At 40.7% G+C, this 26,007-nt stretch overlaps 1 protein-coding gene across 1 annotated transcript; it reads left to right on the top strand.

Moving 5' to 3' along the window:
- Positions 1-213: 213 nt before the first annotated feature.
- LOC133795999 (uncharacterized) lies at positions 214-8,675 on the top strand. Its single transcript, XM_062233481.1, has 10 exons — positions 214-413; positions 525-714; positions 793-1,057; positions 1,644-1,889; positions 2,487-2,677; positions 2,823-4,190; positions 4,335-4,413; positions 4,664-4,773; positions 8,334-8,417; positions 8,511-8,675. The coding sequence occupies exons 1-10, from the start codon at positions 214-216 to the stop codon at positions 8,673-8,675; spliced, it is 2,898 nt and encodes a 965-aa protein (XP_062089465.1).
- Positions 8,676-26,007: the final 17,332 nt, after the last annotated feature.

Here is a 26,007-nt window from a genome sequence, read left to right as displayed (position 1 = left end):
TGAAAAATGAAGGAAATATTCATAATTATTTATGATATGAAAGAGATCACTATTAATTAAAATTAACTTCATGGAAAACTTTTATCTACCCTATAACAAGTATAAATAAAATAGAAAATATCATAAACTTGGTCCAAAGTTTCCACTAATCCCATATTCGTTTTCTCTCCAAACTTTCCACTAGTCCTATATATTTTTTTTCTTTCTCCCCAAATGGCTATCGCTAGTTGGAATGCCAAAGGACTCAATGGAGAAGAAGCAATGAGGCAATTAAGATTCCTCATAAAAAACAATAGACCGGAAGTAATTTTTCTAATGGAAACAAAACTTACTAAAGATAAGGTAGCAACAATGTGCAAGCAACTCTCTTACGATAATGGCTTTGAGGTCCCAAGGATAGGACTAGGTGGAGGGTTAATGCTACTATGGAAAGAAAATGTAATGATCTCAGTACAATCATCATCCTCAAATCACATAAGTTGCTTTATAAGTTTTGATAATCAACGTATGTCTTGGCACTTCAGTGGCTTTTATGGTCACCCAGCAGTATCCAATAGACATATGACATGGGAGCTCTTACAACATTTGCGAATAGTAGCACATGGGCCATGGTTAGTGATGGGGGATTTCAATGAAGTTCTAAGTCAAGCTGATAAAAATGGAGGAGGGCTACGAAACGAACACCAAATTGAAGCGTTTCGAAACACACTAGAGGTATGTAAATTACAACCCTTGGATTATAGAGGTAATCAATTTACTTGGTAAAGATTTTGTGAGGATGGCCTCTTACAGGAGAGGCTGGATTGGGCAATGGTCAACGAAGAGTGGAAAGATAGTTTTACTTCAGCCTCTTTAACACATCTAGACTTCTACCATTCAGATCATAGAGCGCTTCTCTTAAGGCTTCAAGATGAAAATGGGTACGACCTTTTAAGAAACAGAAAAAGACCTCGTTTTAAATTCGAAAATATATGGTCAAATGAGACAGAATGCAAAGAAATTATAAAAAAGTGTTGGAAACCTTTTTCTTCTTCTTCCTCCCTACTCGCAACTATGAGTAATATGCAGGCGTGCTCAACTAACTTATCCACATGGCACAAGTCAAAATTTGGATCCTTATCCAAAGACATAAAACAAACCCATTCACAAATAATCTGTTTGCAGAATTCACAAAAACATATGGAAGACCATAGTGAGTTACGACAAACAGAAAGAAAATTGGATGATTTATTGCGCAAAGAGGAAGTCTTTTGGCATCAACGATCCAGAATAAAATGGCTAAAAGAAGGAGATCAAAATACAAAATTCTTTCATCAAAAGGCAAGAGAGTGACAAAAGAACAATTCAATTAAAGGTACTGTAATTGATTTTTCTTTACATTTCGATCTTCACATATCTTTCACAAAATGCTTAATTATTGAGTAGTGAACTATTGGCTAACAGAGTCTATATAACAATTAGGGATCATTTCAAGGAAACCTAAGTAAATCAAGGAATAATTATAAAATAAAGATACAAAACCAATAATAACCTAATTTCCTTTATCATACAAAACAAGATACATATCATTAAAAATACAAGCTAAAATGGGTAGGCCATATAATTTTATTTATGAAAATAACCGTTCCAATATTATATGATAGGCATTTTCAATGAAGGAAACGAATGGTGCACAAGTGATAGTGAGATCAGCGAGATCACAATGAAGTTCTACAATTCTCTCTTCACTTCTTCGTCCCCTTCAAAAGAAAAAATTGAAGAACTATTACAAGGAGTTCATACTTCTGTTTCAGATGAGATGAACATGAGTTTAGAAGCCCCATTTTCCTTGGAGGAAATAAAAGATGCAGTCTTCTCTATGCCTGCAGATAAAAGCCCAGGTCCAGATGGTATGAGTGCACTGTTTTACCAAGAACATTGGGATATAGTAGGCCCGTTAGTATCAAAAACTATTCTAGAATGCTTAAATGGAAGTGAAGATTTGTCTACAATTAATTCAACATTGGTTTCTCTGATTCCAAAGGTGAAAAATCCAGTTACTATCAGTGATTTTCGACCAATCAGTCTATGCAATGTCCTATATAAATGCATTTCTAAGGTATTAATTAATAGATTAAAACCTTTCCTAGCTTCACTCATCAGCTCTACCCAGAGTGCTTTTGTCCCAGGAAGAATCATAATAGATAATGCACTTATAGCCTATGAGTGCCTCCATAGTTTAAAATCTAAGAAGTCAAGGAGGAAATCATTCGCAGCAATGAAATTAGATATGAGCAAGGCGTACGACAGAGTTGAATGGATTTTCTTGGAAAAAATGTTAATTAAGATGGGATTTCGACCTTACTGGGTTAACAAATTAATGAAATGCGTAACTTCAGTCTGATATTCGTTTCAAATTAATGGAGTAATCTATGGAGAAGTAATTCCATCAAGAGGGTTGAGACAAGGGGACCCTCTATCACCTTATCTTTTCTTGGTCTGTGCAGAAGGTTTTTCAGCTTTACTTCAACAAGCGGAAAGTAGAAAGGAAATAAAGGGACTACGATTAGCTAATACAGCTCCTTTCATTACCCACTTATTCTTTGCGGATGACAGCCTCATTATCGTCCAGGCATCTGAGAGATCTCTACAAGCTATACAAAACATTTTTTCTCTATACTCGACATGTTCTGGACAGGTCATGTTTTTAACCATTGCAATTAAATTCTGAAAGACACAATAAATGCATTCACTAATAACTAGCTCCAATTAGAGATATCAACACATATGTTTTTCCAATTATTCAAATATAGCTATAACTATTATTTATCTTTTCTACGCAGATGATCAATTTTACAAAGTCTTTATTATATTTTTCTCCAAATACTTCGAAAGAGATTGCCACATTGTATACATCCTCTCTAAATATGCAAAGAACTGATTCTACAGAAACATATCTAGGTCTACCGATGTTGGGAGGTAAAAATAAGAGAATTTTGTTTAATTCAATAAAAGACAAAGTTTGGATGAAGTTACACTTATGGCAATCAAAGCTTTTTTCTCAAGCTGGTAAAGAAATCTTACTTAAAGCTGTTATCCAAGCTATGCCAACTTATCTAATGTCATGCTTCCGTATACCAGAAGGTTTGTGCCAAGAAATTGAAAGAATACAAGCCCGATATTGGTGGGGCTCTACTACTGAACAAAAGAAAATTCATTGGCGCGCTTGGCATAAAATGTGTAGACCAAAATGTGAGGGAGGATTGGGATTTCGTGGTTTTATTCAGTATAATCAGGCACTTCTGGCAAAACAGGCTTGGCGATTACTAATAAACCCTACATCCCTTCTTGCAAAAGTACTCAAGGCAAGATACTATCAACATACAAGTATATTGGAGGCTAGAGAAGGTCATTATCCTTCAATAACGTGGAGAAGTATCATCTGGGGTAGGGACCTTTTACGAAGAGGATTGCGACGACGTATAGGAAATGGAAAAGAAACTTTGGCCTTTAGTGATCCATGGGTCCCAAGACCTCCATCTTTTCTCCCAAGTATAATTGATATATCTGATCCCCTTAGAGTACATGATCTCTTTGAAACTCCTGGTTCGTGGAACATGATACGAGTCCAACAATTTTTTAATGCTGCTGATGCCCAGAACATCTTAACCATACCGCTAACTCAATTTGATCATCCAGATTCGTGGCTCTGGCACTATACAAATCATGGGAACTATACTATCAAAAGTGGGTATAATCTAGCCTCAGCTATGGACACTGCACTGCCGTCTTCATCTGTTACATTAATAGCAATGTGGTGGAAGTACTTTTGGGGAATCAAAATACCACGTAAAATTCTACATTTTGCTTGGAGAGGCTACCATGAAATATTTCCCACTCTTAAAGGTTTAAATCGACGAAATATCTCTAAACACAGTGTTTGCCCACTATGTGGTTTTGGAGAGGATTCTAATGCACATGTTGTCTTTTGGTGTCCTTCCTCTAAAGAAATATGGGATCGGTGGGATTACCCTTTCGTGTCAGATAGGAAAGAGGACATTTCCTTTAAGGAGATACTACTCTATGCCTCTGAAATTTTGGAAAAAGAAAACTTTCAAAAAATGCTCATCATAGCTTGGGCAATTTGGTTTGAGAGGAATAAAAGAACCCATGGACATCCAGCAAGACAAGGACAACAAGTGTTTGAATGGGTAACCCGATATTGGGAGTCGATAAGAATTACACAGAGAATGACGGAGCAACCCATACAAAATGCAACATCTACAAATCAAAGATGAGACGATTCGGGGAATCAATCCAAAATATTATCTGTTGATGCTGCATTATCTAACCAGACAGAAACAATAGGATTTGGAGCAATCATCCTCTCCCCAGAGAAGGAAGTTATTGCACCTTTATCTAAGCCCTTAAAAGGTAAGTGTCGTTGTTCTTTAAGTTAAAACTTACTACAAAATCTCAAAATTAACTGATAAGAGGCATTCATATAAGTGAGCAAAAAAGGTAAATGGTTATATTGATCTTTGAAAACTTAACCAAAGGGATTCATCCCTTTGGTTAAGGTTATCTTTTTGTTTTTGAGGGAGGTTTGTTTATAGTCTTTTCAATTCCTATGACATCTCTTAGTTTTGTTTTTGTCTAAGCTCTCTTATGAATTATTTTGCAGGAATGTTGTTAGCCTTTCAAGCAGAAGCTATAGCACCGTTGGTCGCACTCAATTGGGCTCAAAGGCTTGGAATTCAGCTGGATGTTATCTTTTCTGATTCCCTTTCTCTTGTTTTGGCTTTAAATAATAACATAACTTATCAAAATGAGCTGGGGATTATTTTTTCAGATATTAAAACTTTATTGTCTAATTTTTCGGGGGTAACTCTGTCACATGTTGGCCGAAATTTTAATAATTTGGCCCATGGTTTGGCAAAGCATGCCCTTAGGCTAGACAATGAGTTTTGTTGGTTGGAGGAAATCCCCCCTCCAATTTGTACTCTTTTTCCGTTACATTCTGAATAGTTATAAAATCTATTCCCGACAAAAAAAATATATATATGATATATTTTTTATTTATAAATTTGTAACTCATAAATATTACCCAATAATGTGTAGAATGTGCGTTACAAATTTGAGTTTGAATTTCACAAAGCCATTATGAAATATGGTTGTTGGAAACATATTTTTAACTCTTATTAGTTGTATAGAAATAATGTGTAGAATGTGTGTTACACATTTGAGTTTGGATTTCACAAAGTCATTATGAAATATGGTTGTTTGAGACATATTTTTAACTCCTATTAGTTGTATAGAGGTTACAAAATCATGTGGGGAAAAATTGGGACGTTTTGGAAATTCAAAGGATATCTCAAACTCTATAAATAGGAGTTTAATGTTCACTTGTAAGACACATCATTTTCTATCCACAAAACACTTAAATTCCATAGAGTTGTTTTATTGAGAGATCTCTTAGTTCTTATAGAATAGGGTAAAATAAGTTTTGGACAAAAATTTTGAACCTTGTTCAAATTGGTGATCCCCACTACCCTACATGAGTTTGTATTCTTATTATTGTTCTTTTCACTATTTTGTTCTTCTTGTTATTATTTACTTGTATTATTATTGTTTTGAGTTAGTGATTTTCCTCTTTACATCTTTTTATTTACTTGTATTTTAAGTAATAGAGTTGTAACACTTATTTATTTGTAATCTTATCTTCAGTATTATTTTTCTTAGAGTTGTATTTGGTTTTTCTATTCTCATTAGATATAATATATTCACTAACACTAAAATCCCTTGCAAACTTGTGTATGGTTTGCTTCAGGCCATATCCAGATCTGAATATTTCTTTGAATTTCAGGGAAAGCTTGTGCACTAATTATTATAGGGGTCATGAAGGAGCTGGAACCCGATGCTGCTGATGAAGTTGACGGATACGATGATTTAACCGATTATGTGTGGTCATTGCAGAAAACTAAAATCGATTGCAGATGCGGAAGAGAGTTGGAAATTATGGATAGCCATAGCCGTGAAGACCATCGATCTACTCAGTTTGAAAGATTTGTTTTTCCTTCAACAAAAGCCAATCACCGCTTGCGAAGCACTATCAATTTCACAAAATTCTAAAACTAGCAGCAATCCCAGTAATAGACAAGGCAATTGGAAGGTAGAGAAGAATCAACTAGGACTTGGCACTTGATAAACAAAATCAAGGTCGTTCGACAATAAAAACATATATCTTGATATTTATTGAAATGGGGAAAAGTGGGTTTTTTTCTGAAAAATGAAGGAGAACGTGCAAAATCCTCTACTTGTTGGGGGGAGTTGAATCAAAAGAAGATTGGATTATTAATCAAAAGCAAAGGATTTGAGAGAGAACCGAATCATACCACTGTTACTTTCTGAAATTTTAAAAGACAATAACAGTAAAGGTTGAATGGAGGCAAGCACCTGAGGGAAGTGTTAGATTAAAATGAAATATAGGCATGTGAACAATCTTATATACATGATGTCGGAATTAATATATAGAATGAACATATACAAAAAAGAGGATCGAATATTGTATACCTCCAGCCATTGCAATTAATAACCTCGATCTAGCTTTAGATCTACAAAAGAAAAAAAACAGAAGTTAGAACGAGTACATGGGCTTCCAAGCACTCACTAACTCTTTAGATGGAGTTACTGAAAGTCAGAATGAGCAGCGAGCTTGGGGACCGATATTCTATATTTATAGAGTGAGACGTACTTCTGCCACAGTTACAGAGGTTGAGATATTCTCTCAACTTATTTGAGATATTTAGGAAATTCAAATTGGGTTTAACAGATAAATGTTGACCATTAATTTTGATATATTAAATGAATAAAAAATCAATTAGTTATAACAAATTGATTTTTAATATATATCATTATAAAATATTCCAACATGAAGACCATGACCAAGGTCTAGATCGTCATACAACGTACCACCATTGTAGATCGATAACAGTCTCTCCAAATACCATTATAGATAGATGTCGAATAGATCTTAGAGCACTCACCATCAGCTTCTCTATTCTATTTTTAAAATACCTCACAAAAACCTCGTTTTATTTATTTTACATCACATTTTTACAATACAACATACATCAGATTCTCTATATTTTCTTTTACATCATTTAAATATTATATATTTAAAACTTTTTATTAATTAAAATAAGAAAAATGTAAAAAGTGAGAAAGAAATAAGAATAAAATAAATAAATAGTAGAGAAATAAAGTAAGAAAAAAGAATAAAAAATTAAAAAAAAAACATTTGATGTAGCACTATAATCTAGAAAAGATTAGCTACATTTGGCTAAGAAATTATTGTTGAATGTATTTTTCGATATCAATTTGTTATCCATATTTTCCACCTATGACATGTGGCATGGCCAAACGGGTCTACGGGTCCTCAGGAGAGGACCGGGCCCAGTGAATAATGAGTAAGGAAACCCTGACGGCCCAGATCATACCATGACGGGCGAATAGCACGTGCATAGTAAAGGGACCAGAACTAAGGAGCAAGCCTGAATCACCTTCCTGACCATACTCAATCTATATCCTCCAGGATAGAAATTATGATGGAAGATGATCCAATCTAGGAGATGGATCCCATCAAGTAGGATCCAGGAGAAGACTCCGCCATAAGGATGTCTGCCTTGGTAAATGAACTCAGATCTTGGTAAATGAACTAGTACTTAGGTAAACGAACCCGAATATTGGTAAATGAACCCGGACCAGATGTCTGGATAGTACAAGCCTAGTCTTCCCTATAGCTAACGTGTCCCTGAGAAGTCTGGTAGTTGGTCTCTCCAACTCATCTGCAGAATGGAGTACGCACAGAACGTACACTATTCCTAGGAAATGGTACTGCCACTACTCTAACAGATCTTGTCCCCAGGTTCTCCTTGGCAGCCCACGTAGATCATTCTGTGCTAACATACAAAGGAATGTTGTAAGCTTCACCACACCTAAGCCGCCCTAATGGGCCCGGATTAACAACCCCTAATTATGTTACATTTTCTTGTATTATGGCTTTGTTAGCAAGCAATTGTAATTATATCCTTATTGGGCGAGGATTAGTCCGGCCCAAGCGACATGACTGCTTATAAATAGGGTTAGTCGTGCACTGTAGTGAGGATCCCAGAATTTCTCTTGTAAGAAAAACGTTGCTAAACTTGCAGGAAACCTCCATTGTCAAAACTCTCTAAATCCTAATACTAGTGACTCATGGACTAAGAATCTTTAACACCCCAACCCCGTAAAAACTATGATCTCATTTATTTCTTAGTCTTCTTTCTAGCTCTTACTTTTCAATATATTTATAGCTTCCGAAATACTCGGTAAATATTTTGGTGCTTTCATTAAGAGCTGAAGAAAGCTTGAATCAATCTTTGTCATCTGCAAAAATGGTGAACACCCGACACACCGTGCATAATTCTTCTCATCAGTCCCAATAAGACAACGGAGAACCATTGCAAAACTAACCACTTCCTCAAGACCAGCCAGAAGATGTGTCTTACCAAGGGCCTCTGTCTGATGATTCCAAGAACATCAGGGAAGGGGGTGAGTACGATGAAGAATATTACGAGGAAGATGGAGGGGATTATGAAGACCACGAGGCCGAGAATCCGGTTGATCCTAACGAGAAAGAGGTGGAACCTGAATAGGAGGATCCATAAGTGGTCCGTCTAAGGTAATAGGTCCGGGACCAAGAAGCCAGGATGGCTAGACAACAGGAGATCACCTGCCTGATGAAAGAGTCCCTCCTGGCTCGTCAAGCTTTTATTGCTGCGTAGGGATTTACAGCCAATCCCTCAGTCGTTCCTCCAACAGGAACACAGCCAGTTTTCCCTCCTACAAGGACTGGCGTGCCAAACAATGCTACCTCTACTTCTCCTCTGGGACAATCCCTGTAACGCCCCAACTCCTGGGACCGTTACGGTGTGCCTTGTAAATAGTGCTAAACTCGCTAATCGAGACATTTGGCCAAAATCGTGATCTAAGTATGATTAGCAGTTTAGGGATTAAACATTTTGGTTAAGATATAACGTTTCACTAGAACGTTTAACATATACATTGGGATCCCGAAAATACAATTAAGAGTTTATTACAGAAAATATTTACAACAGGCCGTTCTAAGCGGCAAAACAGGGTTCAACCCTAGTTCCACTTTAAACCTCGGCCGTGGCGGTCGAGCAGCTGCATATGCACACGTCATCACCTAAGCTCTCCAACTCAAGGATGGTCCAGCTTCCTCTTGCCTTTACCTGCACCACGTAGCACCCATGAGCCGAAGCCCAGCAAGAAAACATAATAAAACATGATATAATATCAACAACGATCATAATAACCATTCAGGACTATCAGTCCAGGCAAATAGGTGACAATAGCCAAAAGTCACAATAATGAGCATCGCTCCTTCTAGCCATGTGACGATAGGGTCACCAGGGCTTAACTGATAAGTGATTCTTTCTTAAGTTTGATTAGGACAGGTGCAAGGTGATTAGTCACCAACATAACCTTCCTCACGACTCTAGAGTCGAAACTATGAACAACGTCCCTTAGCCATGTGAAAAACGGTCACCGGGGTCATATACCTTGGCTATAGTCATCTGGTCGTAGACCAGGCAAGCGCTTATAAGTTCTTCGACTTTAGGGTCGGTCTAGCATTAATGCCATAGAGCCATTCAATGCGTGATTCTAGACTTTAGAGTCGGTCCCTGACTAGTCAGTGTCTTTCACTAGTAAGACATGCCACCAATCACATATCACATATTCCATATCCATAAACAAGGTATTTAGCATGCTTACTAAACAGGTATTAGTACTATTAGGGCCATGCATCAACACAGAGACTCAAGCCCTGAACGATATCATACTCAGTATATAAGGCATGTCCCAATCACATGTTTCTCATGCATCATATGCAATAAATCCAGCAATCTAACATGCACCAATAACAGCCATGCATGTCACGTTTAATAGTCAACCAGCATGCGTCAAAAATAGCCATGCATGTCATACATAATAATCAACCGACATGCTTCAATACTAACCATGCATGTCATACTCATTAATCAATCAACATGCATCATAATAACCACGCATGTCATACATAACAATCAACCGACATGCATCAATAATAACCATGCATGTCTCATACATAATAACCAACCGGCATGCATCAATAATAACCATGCATGTCTCATACATAATAATCAATCGACATGCATCAATATTAACCATGCATGTCTCATATACACAGGGTGCAGTTTTCTTACCTCAGATTCGAGCTAGTACCGATATAAGAACGGTCCTTGAGAACGATCAACCTTTAAACCCTTAGCGGTCACCTAATCATAACCAAATATGGAACACCATTAATAACATGATAGTAAAAGGTTCCACACCAATATCTAGCCCCCAAGAGATCACTCCAAACTAATCCAAGTAGTAGGGACACTCCTGAGGCCCATAGCTAAGTTCCCGGGGTCAAAACGAGCAAACGGGGTGAAAACAGGGCAAGGGCTGCGGCCCTAGCACCTTGGGCCGCGGCCCCCAGGGTTTTTTGAGGCAAGGGTCGCGGCCCCCTCTATCAAGGGCCGCGGCGCCCAGCGAAGACAAATTCCTGACACCTGCTTCTTCGAACTAGGGCCGCGGCGCACAAGAACAGGGTCGCGGCCCCCAACCCTGGGCCATTCCCAAACGTGTTTTAAACACTCCAAATCCTCCAAAAACATACCCCAAACATTCCCCAATCATCAAATCAAAGTTCCCAAGCTTCCCAATACTCCAAAACCCTCAAAACCCAAAGCTCAAACCGACCAAAAACTCAACAATCAACAAAGTCCAATTCTAAGCTTTAAAACTTTAAAAACTTCAAACTTCAAACTTAGATTACCTTTGATTGGGTTGTTTTCCGTCAAATCCTTCGGTGAAGAAGCTTCTAATCTTTCCTAGGATCGCTATGCCTCGACCCTCGCTTGATTCCGACTCCTAGAACTCAAGATTTCCTCAAAAAGGCTCAAACGGTAAAACAGACTGTTTTGAGAGAGAACGAGAAGTTTCTAACGTACGTTCTTATCTGTCAAGCTACTTCAAGCTTAAGTAACCTCAAATAAAACCTAGTGCTCGGGGTCCCGAAAACACCCCCGGGGACTCTATAGTCAAAACTTCCAGAATTTCACCCTGATCTCAAATATTCCCAATCTATCACCAAATAAGCATTTCTATTACCCCAAAATTGACCCCGTTATGACAAAACCGCTAATCCATTATATATGACCGTCTCATGTCGAATAGCTCGAATATATCTCCATAAGAATTAAATCTCATTCACAAATTACAATATGCACCCAATTTACAAATATGCCCTCAACATGCCAAATTACCAAAATGCCCTTATAATTATAAAAACACCCATATGCATGCATCTATCATCATATAATAATATAATTCACATTAACATGCATATGATCATTAAATACTATAATAAATCAATTATGGCCCTCCCGGCCTCCTAATCAAGGTCCTAAACCTTATTAGAAAATTTGGGGCATTACAATCCCCGCATCTCGGAGCTAGTCCATTAAACCCAGTTCAAGAAAAAGGGAAGCCAAAGTGGTCGATCTCATCGAAAAAGCAAACCCCCATAAGAAAGCTTCTCCCACTCCAAAATCGAGGTTAACCCAGGGAAATACCCTAGGAAAGAACGAATGAATCATGTCCCAGAACAGAATCATCCAGAAAATCCGCAGGGGTGATGCCCTGAGGGTACTAAGCCCTGGAACGTCCCCAGACAGGACGATAAGGGAATATGCATTTATCCCAGAGCTTCCGTGAACAAGGATCACGGAGGGTGCAAACATAGAGAAGAGCCAGAAATGGTCAGCTCGGGAGATGACACATCCCGAGTGGATTTGCGAGATGGCCTCAACGTTCGGAAGGGGCTGGACTAAAAAAAAAAAGATCCACCCTCGAGGAGGCGACTTGAGAAAGAACCTTAACGATAGAAGGAACGAAAGAGTTCCCCTTGACAATGGAATGGCCAGACAGTTCACGGAACAGCTAGCCACTCTCAAAAAGGTCACGGATTGCTTGATCCGGAAACAATAAGGCGGAGGTTCCGATTCTAAAGATGAGGAAAAGAAGTCATGCGCCTAGCACATCCTGGATTTCGTGTTACCCAAAGGGTTCAAGATGCTGGGCGTACTCGCCTATATCGGAAACACTGACCCTAGAGATTATTTTTCCTGCTACAATCGCATGATGACTGTAGCCCATGTCTGCGACAACGGGAAATACATGTGCTTCTCGATCACTTTAGCCGGACCCACCAAAGAGTGGTGGAAAAGGCTCATGATGGGATCAATCCAGTCTTGGTCCGAATTACAGTCAGCTTTCCATAAACAATTTGTGGCCGCCCAAAAGCTAGACATGGAAGTCAGTGCGCTGGCCAACATCAAGCAACATCTTATTGAAACCTAAGGGCATACAATCAACGCTTCACGGAAGAAGCCTCACAGACTAAGGTGGATGATGGACAATGCCTAGTATCTCTCATTATGGAATTAGAGTTGGATCCCCTCTTTGGGATGACATGCAATGCAGCAAGGCAGCCACCCTTGAAGAATTTATAAGGAGGGCACAAGGGTTCATCTACTGGGAAGAGGCTCGTATCCAAGCCTTCAGATGGCAACTAGCACCCCATTCGACAGCAAAAACCCTTCCCAGGTATGGAGCGCAGTACCGGAGAAATCTCTACCCAGCGCCTCCAGCAGTGTCCGGATCTGCTGGACCCCTCAGGATGTCGTTCATGGCCCTGACTATCGATGTACCCACTTCATCAGGATATGCTCCAGCTCCTTCATCCCCTTTCTCTGAGTACAGAGTGGCACCAACTGGATACAGTGCTACTCCCGGAGGTGCCCAACCCCAGTATACGGAGTATACAAACTTGGTGGATACCTGGGAAAACATCTACCTTACAACGGGCAATGTAGTCCATTACCGAAAACCAATCCCTATGTTTAAAGGGAGAAAGAATTCAGGGAACACTAGCAAAAGGTGTGCCTATCACAAGGACGTGGGTCACACAACTGAACAATGTTTTCAGTCGAAGGACGAAATCGAGAATTTGATCAAACTAGGACATCTCCACCAATGGGTCAGGATGCCAACGGGAGTGTCGGGACTGTCAGCGGCTCCCGGACAATCTTTGGCCCATGGTACACAGATATCGTATCAAACTCCTCTGGGAAGGTACACTCCAGGTTTGGGAGCACAAGCCCTCCAGGGGGCCCCAACAGTGCAATCACCTGGAGGTCCTATGGCTCATGGGCCCGGGATGCCATGTCCTCCCAGAACCGCGCCTCCTCGAGTAGATGACCACGTGGCCACCATATTAGGAGGCTCGCATCTGGTAGGACCATTCTAGAATGATTATAAGAGATACCTCAGTGAGATCAATCATGACCATCAGGTGTGCGCATTGGTCCATGTTGGGAATAGTGCCCTTAAAGCAATTGTAGTTGACAAATATTTTAAATGAAATAAATAATTGAATTGATTTATTATATATATAGACTATGTTCGATATCATATGATAATATTAAGTGAATATCAGAAAATTCCAAAGTTTATCAATGTGGTCTTAATCTCATATTGGTATTGGAGGATCGAGATTAAGATAATAAACTTAAATAGTTCGCAGTAAAATAAAGTTATAGAATCTTTAGATTAATTACTGCTAGTACGGTCCACTAGTATTATGAATACATGTGACCTATATCCGGGTTACTAGTGTAGTAGGACACTTTAGTGGAGGTACTTTGCATGTTGAGAGTATGTAAAACTGGACCAAATGTGATTTGTTAATACTTGTTTAAACACTGTTTCATAGTATTAATCAAACACATCAAACAATTATCATATACATGATAATCTTAATCCTGAAGTTACTATGAACTCCTATATATGTCATATGATCCTTTGATTCATGCGTCAAGGTTTTTCAGAATGGTTAGGCTAAGAACATTTGTTTTGGGAACTCAATGATGTATATGGCTGGGGACGTAGTTTAAAAGATACAGAATCTATACCTTCTTATAGATTGAATAATGGTTCCCTATTAGGTTGACTTTTGGAACTGAAAAATTTATTAGCTCATGTCGCAAACTTGTTGTGACACGACCTTCACTAGTAAAGTCAATGGTACTCTACGAACAAGATATAGCTAAAAGGGTAAAACGGTAATTTTGTTCCTTTTTAATTATGAACCATTAATAGAGGATTAATGTTGTATATAATGATTATATCAATGGACACTTTATTCTTAATAAAGTACTCAGTAAACATATGTCTATAATAATCAAGAGTTCAAACTCATATTTTTAGTGGAGTAATCATGAGATTAATAAATATGATTATTTAATCAAAGAGTTTTGATTAATAATGTAATATTTATTGGAGCTTGATATTATAAGTCACAGAACACAAATCATTCAGAGTTTTTTGTCAGACAAATTTTTTTCCAATTTCTTCTTTATTCTAGTCATTCTCTGACCATAATCCAAGTTCTCATGTATTGAGAAATACTTGTGATTCCTAAAATACAAACTCATGTTCTCTATGTGCCCACACACATCTTGAGATGTATAGAACACTCTGGAAGATCGTGGTTTGAGTGCTCAAAGCTTTTGATAGGCTTCAAGAGGTAAAAGATTATGTTCTTGATTTTGTGTTTATATATTCTATATAAATATATTGGATATATATATATTTTTTGCATGATTAATAGTAGTGTATGATAATATTTTTGGATTATTTTCTTGGTCATATAAATTGTTTATATGAATAATGAAGAAATTTTGATTGTTGTTGTTTTGTTGTTCATTAACAAAAAAATGGGCCCACCACGCAAAGTTTTTCGCTGCGTGCTTTGAATGGTTTTTCCAACTGTCTAGACTCCGGCCCAGCGCCCAAATCTGATGAACCAACCCATAACATTCACAGAGGAAGATGCCTGAAACGTTCATTTCCCATATCACGACACTTTGGTCATTGATGCCCAAATTGCCAATAAAAGAGTATCCTGAGTGTTGGTGGATGACGGGAGCACCGTTAATGTCCTGTTGAAGCCAGCATTCACGGTGATTGGCCTAACAAAGGAAAACCTAGCCTCCTGCCGTACGCAGATCTATGGCTTCAATGGGGATTCATTGCTCCCAATGGGCAAGATTCAACTCCCCGTGGCGCTGGGGAACGAAGTTCAAAGCTCGTTCAAGTATTGGAACTTCGTAGAGGTGGATTGCCCCACTGCGTACAATGTGATTTTTGGGTGCCCCACTCCAGTCGACTTCAGCGCCATCACCTTTGTTGACGCGGTTCTTTGCCAACAGGTAATTAAGAAAATAAGAGGAAGGGATTAGTGCTTATGTTGAACCGAAATAGATGAATGATCTTTTGAAAATGGGCTGGTGACACAATTACGTTTTTAGGTGGTTCAAAGGTTAAAATCCTTCTACTCCACCAGTCAATATTATTGCTATATGCTTGGTATTCTTTTACAGGGTATTTCTTACACAATAAAATCCAACCCTTTGCAACTCCCAGGGTCTCCATATTTATAGGAGAGGGCACCTGGGAGTTGGTAAGAAGGTCATCCCGTGACCTTCTTACCTATCATGTCAACTCTGTGACATTCATGATTAATTCCTAAAACCTGACACATGAAGTGTGTTCTAATCAATAGGTAAGGGGGATAATGGGCCGCACGGCCCAACCCAGTCGTGGGTGCCAGAATGTGCACGTTCATGCTGCGTGTCCGAGAAGTCAGGGATATATCAGACACGTGATGTCTGATAAATGCACGTTTACCTTGCGTGGTTGACTTTATAAAAGGTCACAGCCTCCAACTCTAGCTCGTACCACGAGCTGGATGCTTCCCTCGACCTGTGGCCTTCAGAGTCCAAACTCAGTCTAATCTTGGTGAACCCTTAGGTTACCTCGAGCTGAGGAGGTAGGATCTTTCGATGGCAGCTTCGGTCTTGGGGATGTCCACGTGGTAGACATGATTAGGCCGTATCTCATGATTAGGTCGTATCTCAGCTCGCTAACAGCCCGTGGGAAAACCAGGGTGTACAACCTCCATCTGCCATCTATGCATGAAGTTGCTGTGTGATAACGATAGAGTGGGAACTGTACGGGGAGATCATAAGAGCGCCCAAAAATGTTATCACATCTCTGCCCGACAAATCTTCATGGTCCGCGAAGAACCTCTCATAGAGGAAAATGCTGATCCAATCCCACCACCATAGCCAACACAGAGGGTGGTCCGGGAGGACGAAGAATTTGATCGGCGAATAAAGGAGAATAGGGCATTAAAGCCCATGGAAGAGGTTGAGGAGGTGTGCATCAACAACAATAACCTGACAAAAGTGATCCAGGTAGGGAGGAATTTGAACCCGGAGGTCAGGGCTGCCATAATTGCCCGGGTAAGAGAAAACCAGGACGTTCTGGCTTGGTCCCACTCGGATATGACCAGGATCGACTGCAACGTCATTTTTCATGCCCTAAACATCAATGAGAATATAACTCCCATCCAGCAGAAGCGAAGGCCCTCTTGCTGGAAATCAAGAAGTTGTCCTCGATCAACTTCATCCGGGAGGCCTTGTATCCTGTTTGGTTGGCAAATCTAGTGTTGGTGCCAAAGCCAAATGAAACATGGAGGACTTGCATTGACTTCATGGACCTCATCAAGGCATTCCCAAAGGATTGCTTCCCTCTGCTTCGAATTGACCTGATAGTGGATGCTACATCTAGGTACGAGTTGCTAAGCTTCATGGGCGCTTACTCCGGCTACAACTAGATCTCGATGCATGTAGCAGACCAGGAACACACCAGCTTCCAAACGGATAAGGGTGTATACTGCTGCATTGTCATGCCCTTCGGGCTCAAGAATATCGGGGCCACTTATCAAAGACTTGTCAACAGAATGTTTTAGAACCTACTCTGGAAGAATATGGAGGTATACATAGACGATATGTTGGTCAAATCCAAGACATCGACCCAACACGTGGATGACCTGGCAGAAGCATTTGTCATTATCCGGAAGTACGAGATGAAGAAGAATCCTAAGAAGTGCACTTTTGGCGTGGAATCCAGGAAGTTTCTAGGCTTCATAGTGAGCTCAAGAGGGATAGAAGCCAACCCGGACAAGACCAAAGCACTAATCGACATTCCATCGCCTCGAAAACACAAAGATGTTCAAAGTCTGGCTGGAAGAATAGCAGCTTTGAGTCACTTTGTATTGAAGTCCACGGGCAAGTGCATCTTATTCTTCAACGTACTCCATGGAAACCAGAGGTTCAAGTGGACGGCCGAATGTGAAGAGGCATTCCAAAAATTGAAGGAGCACTTGGCTCAGGTGCCAATCTTGTCGAAACCGATGGATGGGGAACCACTGTACCTATATTTGGCAGTGTCAGAACATGCCATCAACACCTCATTAGTGCGAGAATAAGGAAAGGTCCAACTCCAGTCTATTAAGTAAGCAAAAGGTTGCTGGGCGCGAAGTCCTGATACCCTCTGATCGAGAAATTAACATTTTGCTCACTGGCCTTACTTTTAGGCCATGCCATCAAGGTACTAATGAACCATCCCCTACGGCAAGTATTAAAATAGCCCAAATCATCGGGAAGACTTTTGAAGTGGGCCTTGGAGCTGAGCCAGTTCGATATCGCTTATGTTCCCAGAGTCTCCATCAAAGGACAGGCTTTGGCCGACTTCATTCTAGAATGCATCGGGATAACTGAGGATGAAGAGCCTGTTGAACCCATAGTACTTTTTTGGAAGATCTTTGTGGACGGAGCCTTCAATGAGAATGGATTCGGGTCCGGGATCATCTTGGTATCCCCTCAAGGTTACCACCTGCAAAGCTCCCTATGCTTCAAGTTCGAAGCATCGAACAACGAGGCTGAGCATGAGGCAATATTGGTTGGGTTATGCTTGGCCTAGGAAGTAGGGGCAGAGAACATTGAAGTCCACAGCGACTCCCAGCTAGTGGTCAAGCAGATTTCAGGAGAATACCAAACAAAGGGGGAGAAGATAATCGCCTACATGGTGCGAACCCAGAATTTACTCCAATATTTCAAAAGATACTCCATCTGCTAGATCCCCAAGGAACAAAATGTGTTTGCAGACACGCTGGAAAAATTGTCCACGGATGTTGAAGCAGAACTCTCCAAGGTAGTCCCCATCGACCGTCCACCCACACCCAGTATTCAAGCTCTTGCAATCATCAACGCCATCAATTACACTACGTCCTGGATGGGCCCTCTCATCCAACATCTAACCATTGGGGAATTTCCCACGGACAAGTTCACTGCCAGGAAGCTTCCGTACCAAGTTCCTAGATATGTCATGATGGACGACAAACTCTATCGCAAGAGATTATCCACTCCTTATCTTTGATGTGTATCCGGAACTGAAATGAGCACAGTCATGCACAAAGTGCACGAAGACTTTTGCGGAGATCACAGAGTCGGACTCAGCTTGTCTAAGAAGATCCTCAGGCAAGGATATTTCTGGACAACAATGAAGAAGGACTGTGTAGATTACTTCCGCAAGTGCGAACATTGCCAAAGGTACGCGAAGATCCCGCAAGCCCCTCCAATGGAGATAACCGTGATGACTAGTCCCTGGCCTTTTGCAGTTTGGGGAATTGATTTGGTAGGATCCCTCCCGAACGGGAAGGGTGGAGTAAAATATGCCACTTTAGTCGTCGACTATTAGACCAAGTGGGTCAAGGCAGAACAAATGAGCACCATCACCTCCAAAAAGCACCTGGACTATGTCATCAACAGCATTGTGCGTCGATACGGCCTCCCTCACAAAATCGTGTCTGACAACGGGAAGTAATTTGATAGCATCCACTTCATTGACTTCTATGAAAGACATGGCATCATCAAAAGCTTCTCCATAGTCGCAAAGCCTCAAACAAACGGGCAAAATAGAGGTTGTGAACAAGATTTTGAAGGGGACATTAAAGAAAAAGCTACAAGCCTGAAAGATCAAGTGGTCGGAAGAGTTTCCCTGTGTCCTATGGGTCTACCGGACCATGGAAAGAACATCGACTGGATATACTCCCTATTCAATGGTGTACGGAAGCGAAGTAGTCATCCTACTAGAAACTGTGGTCCCATCTCACGGATGAGATATGTACGATCCCATCCAGATTCATGCCTTACTCTAAGAATCTCTGAACCTCATCGAAGAGATCCGGGAAGAATCAGAAGTGTAGCTGAAGATGTATCAGGGAAAGATCGCAAGCCACTTTAACTCAAAAGTTAAGAGTCGAAGGTTCAGAATCGGTGATCTAGTCCCTGCATCTCAGGATCCGGGAGTGGGGTTTTTAGGACCAAACTGGGAAGGACCCTATGAGATTAAAAACAAAGTATGTTCTGGAACATATCGCCTAAAGCGACTAGACAGAACAAAGGTCCCAAGGGCCTTGAACGCAGAACACCTCCGTCGATACTATCAGTAGTCGGCAGGATTTAATTATGCTCTTTCTAACATTTTTAATTTCAAGTAATGTACGCTCCAGGGACACTTCTTAGTTAATAAAAATGGAGTGGAAAAACACATTAAAAAATGTTGTAATAAAAGAAAAAGTTCACGTCCGCCTTTAATTTTTGATATTATTTTATAATATAATGTAATATTATATTATATTATAATATAATATTTTAGATTAAATAAATGTGACAAAGAGTGTCACATATTGTAACATATAATAGAGAGTCACAATATTTACATATATATATATATGTGAATATCCAAATATGTAACATATTTAGTGTTACAAATTCAGTTACAAATTTGTAACTTCCAAATATTGTCCATTATTGTGTAGATTTGTTGTTACACAATATTGAGATGAATATCTTAAAGCAATATGTGAAATGGTTGTTAGAGATATGATTTTAACCTCAATAATGTGTTTTGGGGGTTACAAAATCAATTGGGAGTGGTTTGGAACCGTTTGGAAAAACAACACATTTTTGGGTGCTGAAATTGGTCATTAGCCACGACCAGGGGTGTTAGTGGCCGCGACCTGGGGAACAGAGACCAATGGCCATAACCACTGATGCTCCTGGGGAACAGAAACCAATGGCCGTAGCCACTGACACTCCTTATCGCGACCACAGAGGCAGACTAGCCAATTTTTTTCAGTTTTTTCAATATTTTTTTAACAGCTCCAAAAACACAAATAACTCCTAAAGCTCATTTTATTTCCATAAACATCCAATTAATCATTGGTAACAGCCATGGGGGTTGGTGGAATTTGAAATTTAAAGGGAGTCTATAAACTCTATAAATAGGAGCCTATTGCTCACTTGTTTGACACAACTTTTCTATCCATTAGAGCGCTTGGCTAGAAAATACATAGAGGCTTGATTATTCAAGAAAGCAATTTCCAAAATATGTGAGAGATCCCTTAGTACTTGAGTTAGGGGAAAATAATCTCTTGGACAAAGGTTTCAAACATTGTTCAAGTTGGTGATCCCCAACACTCTTCACTTTGGTAGTGTGAGTGAGAGTTGCTTGTTCTTTGTTTCTTGGTCTTTTCTTTTATTCTATTGCTTTTCATCTTCATATTCCTCTTCTCTATTTATTTGTATTTCTTGTTTAGAGTTGTAATCTTTTCTTTTCTTTTTGTTACCAACACTTTTGATTTATTTGTATCTTTTTGTTTAGAGTTGTATTTTTCGATTCTCTTCTTCTAATTCTTCTATTGTTTATTTGTATTTTCAATCATAGAGTTGTAACACTATTTAATCAATATTATTTATTTGTATTATTTTTTCTAGAGTTGTAATATTTCTTACCAATTTCCATTGAAATAAAATATATTTTCCTAACAATCTTTACACGAAGAAGTGACCTAAGACTACACTATCTGGTCACTTGGGGGGTAAGAGGACCATCTATGAAAATCTAGGATTAAAAAAAAAGATGCAAGACTCAAAGCCCAGTCCTAATCCAAATCTGTATGGTCCGAACGATTCAAAACCCAACTCCCAAAAAAGGATGCAAGGCTCAAAGCTCAGCCCTAATCTGGATCTATATGATCAGACCTAACATGGTCTACGATAGCCTAATGCCTATCCATGGTTCCCCTAGAACGGTCCAGGACCATTGGAACTTAAATCTTAGGTTTTAAATTTAGTCTTGTAAACGGTCTAGGCTGTTAGTACCTAAACCTCGAGTTCGAGAAAAGTAAATCAACTAATTTCTACCTAAGTCATATTTTTAACGGTCCAGGCCATTGAAACCTGAACCTCAAAGTCACACACGACAGTTAATAAATCCATAATGGTCCGGGCCGCTGGAACTTGAATTGTAGAGTCTGGTTAAACTACTGAACTTATATTTGGTAAGTCCAAGACGGTCTAGGCCGTCAAGACTTGAACTTTTGGTCTTAGGACAAGGTCATTATCATCTAAAAATGTTCATGATGGTCCTGGCCATTGGAAACAGAACTCCACTTCTAACCCCAATTCAGGCATAGTGGTAAAACACTTAGTGAATATTTGAGGAAAAGTAAATGAATGAAAAGCAGGAATCATTGTGCAAAGACAAAAACCAATACAATAACATTACAAATAGATAAGTAATTGTCTTAGATGCATTTGCACCCATAAAGAAATAATATGTTTACAAAAACAGAGAAAAGGAAAGAGGGAGCCCCAAATTAGAGTACAAAGGCTCGGGCCTAGGCTTCGTTCTGGTCCGGAGAATCTGGAGTGTTCTCATATTGCTAATCCTAAGCAAGAAATGCTGAATCATCCTTTTACTTGGCTTCAAACTTGGCCCTCTTCACAGCCGAATCCAGATAGAGGAGGAGATTCATATCCTTATCTTGGAGCCAGGCCATATAAACGGCCTCGTCAAAAGTGGCCACCAACAATTCATCAACCTGCTCCTTCTCCTTGCGAGCCTCCTCACTCTGCTTCATCTTCAGTTCGGCCATGGCCTCCAAAGCCTGGTTTTGTGCCCCAGGAGACACCACCTTTTCCCACTTTTGGCGAAGTTAGGCCTCGTCTGCCTCCAAAAGCGCCTTGGTAGATGCCTCCGAGCCGCGAGCACGGGATAGATCCGCCTCCAGGTTTTCCACCAACTTCTTGTGTTCGACATCTGTCCAGGACAGAGCCTCCTCATGCTCAGCCTGAACATAGGCAGCCTCCTTGGAAAGGGCTTCCTTGCCAGCTTCTCGCTGAATGACAGCACCCTCCAGCTCTATTTGGGTCTCTCCAACATCATTACCAGCTCTGCCATCAGCTCCGTGATTCTGTGAGCCAACAAAGCATCCTAGAACAAAGCAAAGTTAGAAAACACAAAAGGACAATGATATTAAAGAAACAAGACAGACAAGTGGCTTACCGCAGTGACTTGATGACAGATGGCCTGGGAGACGAACAACGCTTCTTTACTCGCCAAGGTGGCGTAGCGTTTGAGCTGAAGGGTTGACAATGTAGTCCCCACCTAAGCCAAAAAGTTCGCAGCAAGCAAGGCCGTGTCCTGCCCCAACTGAGGTTGAAACCCCATCTCGGCTGCCAACCGATCTACGATCTGCTGAAGGGCATTGAAGGCCTCTAGACGTTTAGAAAACTCCACCTTCCGACAGAGGATCAAGGCCCAGGATACCTCGTCCCATTTATCTCACCCCTCATCCCAAGCCCGAGTCACCATCTTCATTCTCTCCTCTAGGATGACTGAATCCCATTCCCTGGGAAGAGTCGGGTTGATGGGAAGCTTGGGAGCATCTAAGAGCTTTGGCGTAACAACTAGGCTTTCACCAGAGGAATGCTCTTTGCCCAGGGTAAAATCCTTTGTCTTGGCCCTCTTGGCTCGTTTCAAGAACTTCGCGGCAACAGAGTTCGTATTCTTTTTACTCTTCCCACCTCCTTCCCAAGGCTCCTGCTCCAAGTTAATAACCAATAGAGGAGCAGTTGGGGATGGTTGCTACTCAATCAGCGCCACCAGGACCAAAGTTGCAGCTTGAATTCCCTCAGAAGCTCCCAAGTCCAGTTGTGAGTCCCCGAGTATTAGTTCGATGATTTTCTTCTTGGTTGGGCCCTTGGCATTTTTTTTTGCTGAAGCCTTGGCCTCGATCATTTCCATCATTTTGGCCACGGGATTAGACATGTTTGGGTCACCTGAGATAGGAATAAAAAACATATTAGTAACCTAAAAGAATAGGGGTGATAGACAAATGTAAAAGAAACATGCAAGTCTAAAGTCCTCCAGGACAAACCCTCATCCATAGAATGTGCATGACTGAACTCTCCTAGTGAAAAAAGCATGAATTTTTTCCTCCATGTCAACTAGGTCAAAAAAGTTACCGTAATAAAAGAACCAGGATGAATACTTAAGGGTCAGCATGTCTACAGCAATGGGGCAAGGAAGCCCACGTTGCTAACAGTCCCAGTCAAATAATCCCGGTATTGTTGCCTATTCCTAACTAAGCCCTCAATATGAGGGGTGTAAGTTAAAACCAGAGGCATTTTACCTTGCCCTGAAATGCTGGCCCCAAGAGCTCTAGTGTTGGGTTTCCTCCCTTCGAGAAGGGCATCCATCTCTTCAGACCTGGCCCGCTCCACACAGCGCATATACTCATTTTTCAGCTTCTCCGCGTCTGCCTTGACCGCAGCCTCCACCGCCTTGATATGAAAGAGAGCCAATTCCTCTCTCAGTGTCTGATTCCTCTAACATTGCAGTCCCTGGAAGCTAGGGGCATCTATCGATTGGTGGCCAGCAATCAGCTTGATCAGCCGATGGTTCTCCATGGTCACAAATCCTCCTACATCCAGCTTCTTGGCACTAAGGGTGGGGTAATACTTTTTTTAATCTAGGATCGACTTAGTGAGCTTGGTTTAAGCGTAGGGACTTTTTCACAGGAACATGAATTTCCAATAAACAAAACAAAGTGCTAGATGAAGAATGAAGAAAGGTAGGGTTCTACTCTAGGAGGAACCTAGATGTCATGAACCAGTAGTGTCTAACATCTGGGGGATGTTTCCACGTCTCTTTTGGAGCTGGACTAACGCCACGTGCCTTCAACTTATAAAATCCATCTCACGTCTTGTCTTTGGAATTCAATTGTGGTTCTAACTGGTAAAAGTACAGCACCTCCACTGGGGTGGGTGATGCGAATTCCTTTGACGCACAAAATATATGCCATCCCACAAGTAATTTGTACGCTTGGGGCAAAAGCTGGAAAGGCGAGATCCCCATGAACTTGATGAACAGCGTGAAGTAATCGTAAAGCGGGAGAGTGGCTCCCACACTGATATGGCCTACACTCCAAGCCCCAAATGTACCCACTCCAGTGTGAGCTTTCTCTTCTCTCCGAGCCAGCCTGTTGTAGAAAAGCCCTCGAGTCGACTCTACTCTGAGGGCCTTTTCCAGCATGTTCAACATCTGGTAGTTCCAGAACACGTTCTGTAATGCCCCAAATTTCCTAATAAGGTTTAGGACCTTGATTAGGAGGCCGGGAGGGCCATAATTGATTTATTATAGTATTTCATGATTATATGCATGTTTACGTGAATTATATTATTATATGACGGTGAGTGCATGCATATGGGAGAATTTATTATTGTGAGGGTATTTTGGTAATTTGGCCACTGTGGGCGTAATTGTATATCTTGGGTGCATGATTGTGATTAATTAATATAGCCACATTATAAGGTGGATTGGTTCGAGCTATCGACATGAGACGATCATGAGATGTAAGTGTTCGGTCTAGTCATAACGGGATTAAGTTCGGGGCTCGGGGTGAGTCTCGGGGTGAATTTAATGACCAGGGCACTACCGGGAATCAAAGGGTAATGGGATATGGATTATTGGTGTTTGAGGTTTTTTAGAATAGCGGGAATTGGATGGTGTTAACCGTGATTAACGAGATAGGTGCGAAAGGACAGTTTTGCCCTTGGTGGCTGCTAAGGTTTCATTTTAGACCTAAGGGTATTTAGGTCTTTTTACCCTAAGAGATATATATCAGCCATTAAGGCTGTAAGAGAGTAACAAAAACAGAGTCTCTCCTCCTTCTCTCCCGATAGATTTTCTTCCTCTTTTCTCTTTGGATTTTCGAGCTCAGTTTAAGGAATCGAGCCAAGGAACCAAGCTTAGCCAAGCTAGGGTTATGCTCCACCATTGAAGAGGGTGTGTTGCCAAGATTAAGGTGAGTTTCTAGCCACTAGAACTCTTGGTTTTGCTCTGTTTTCTTAGTTAAGTTTCAGCTGGTTTTTGGGTTGGAAACTTGGGAATTGGTTGGAGTTTTGGCTAGGGTTCTTGGGGTTGTGGTCCCTAGGACATGTGGAGATGGTATTTGGGTTCATTTAGGAGTTAATCTGATATTTGGAAGCTTTTGGATTGGGTTAGAAATGGTAAAATCGAAGGAAGGAAATTTTGGGCTGAAGGTAGCGCTACAACGCCCAGTGTAGGGCGCTACAGCGCTACCTGCAGGGAGGCTGGGCAGTTGGTGGTTCTGCCTTGAGCACTGGGGCGCTAGAAGGGCAGTGCTGTAGCGCTACCCTGTTCCCTCAGAACCCTATTCCCTCAGAACCCTGTTTTGGGTGTTTTTAAGGGCTTTTGGCTTGGGGTTTCAATTCTTAAGGCCCGGGATCGAATCTACTCACCGTGTGGGCAGGTTTCGAGGTCCCGAGAGTGGGGTTTAGGTTAAGACCCTATCTTTGGTGATTTTCATTAATTGGAGATTGTATCTGGTTATGAGTAGGTGACCGCTAACGGACTAAAAGTTGATCATTCTCAAGGGTCGTTCCTCTAATCGTTCTAGCTCGACTTTGAGGTAAGAAAACTGCACCCTGTGTATGTGAGACATGCATGGTTATTATTCATGCATGTTGGTTAATTATTATGTATGACATGCGTGGCTGTTATTGGTGCATGTTAGATTGCTGGATTTATTGC

Source organism: Humulus lupulus, chromosome 8 (assembly GCF_963169125.1).
Source record: "Humulus lupulus chromosome 8, drHumLupu1.1, whole genome shotgun sequence".
NCBI lineage: Eukaryota > Viridiplantae > Streptophyta > Magnoliopsida > Rosales > Cannabaceae > Humulus > Humulus lupulus.
This window is presented reverse-complemented; position numbering and strand designations above follow the sequence as displayed.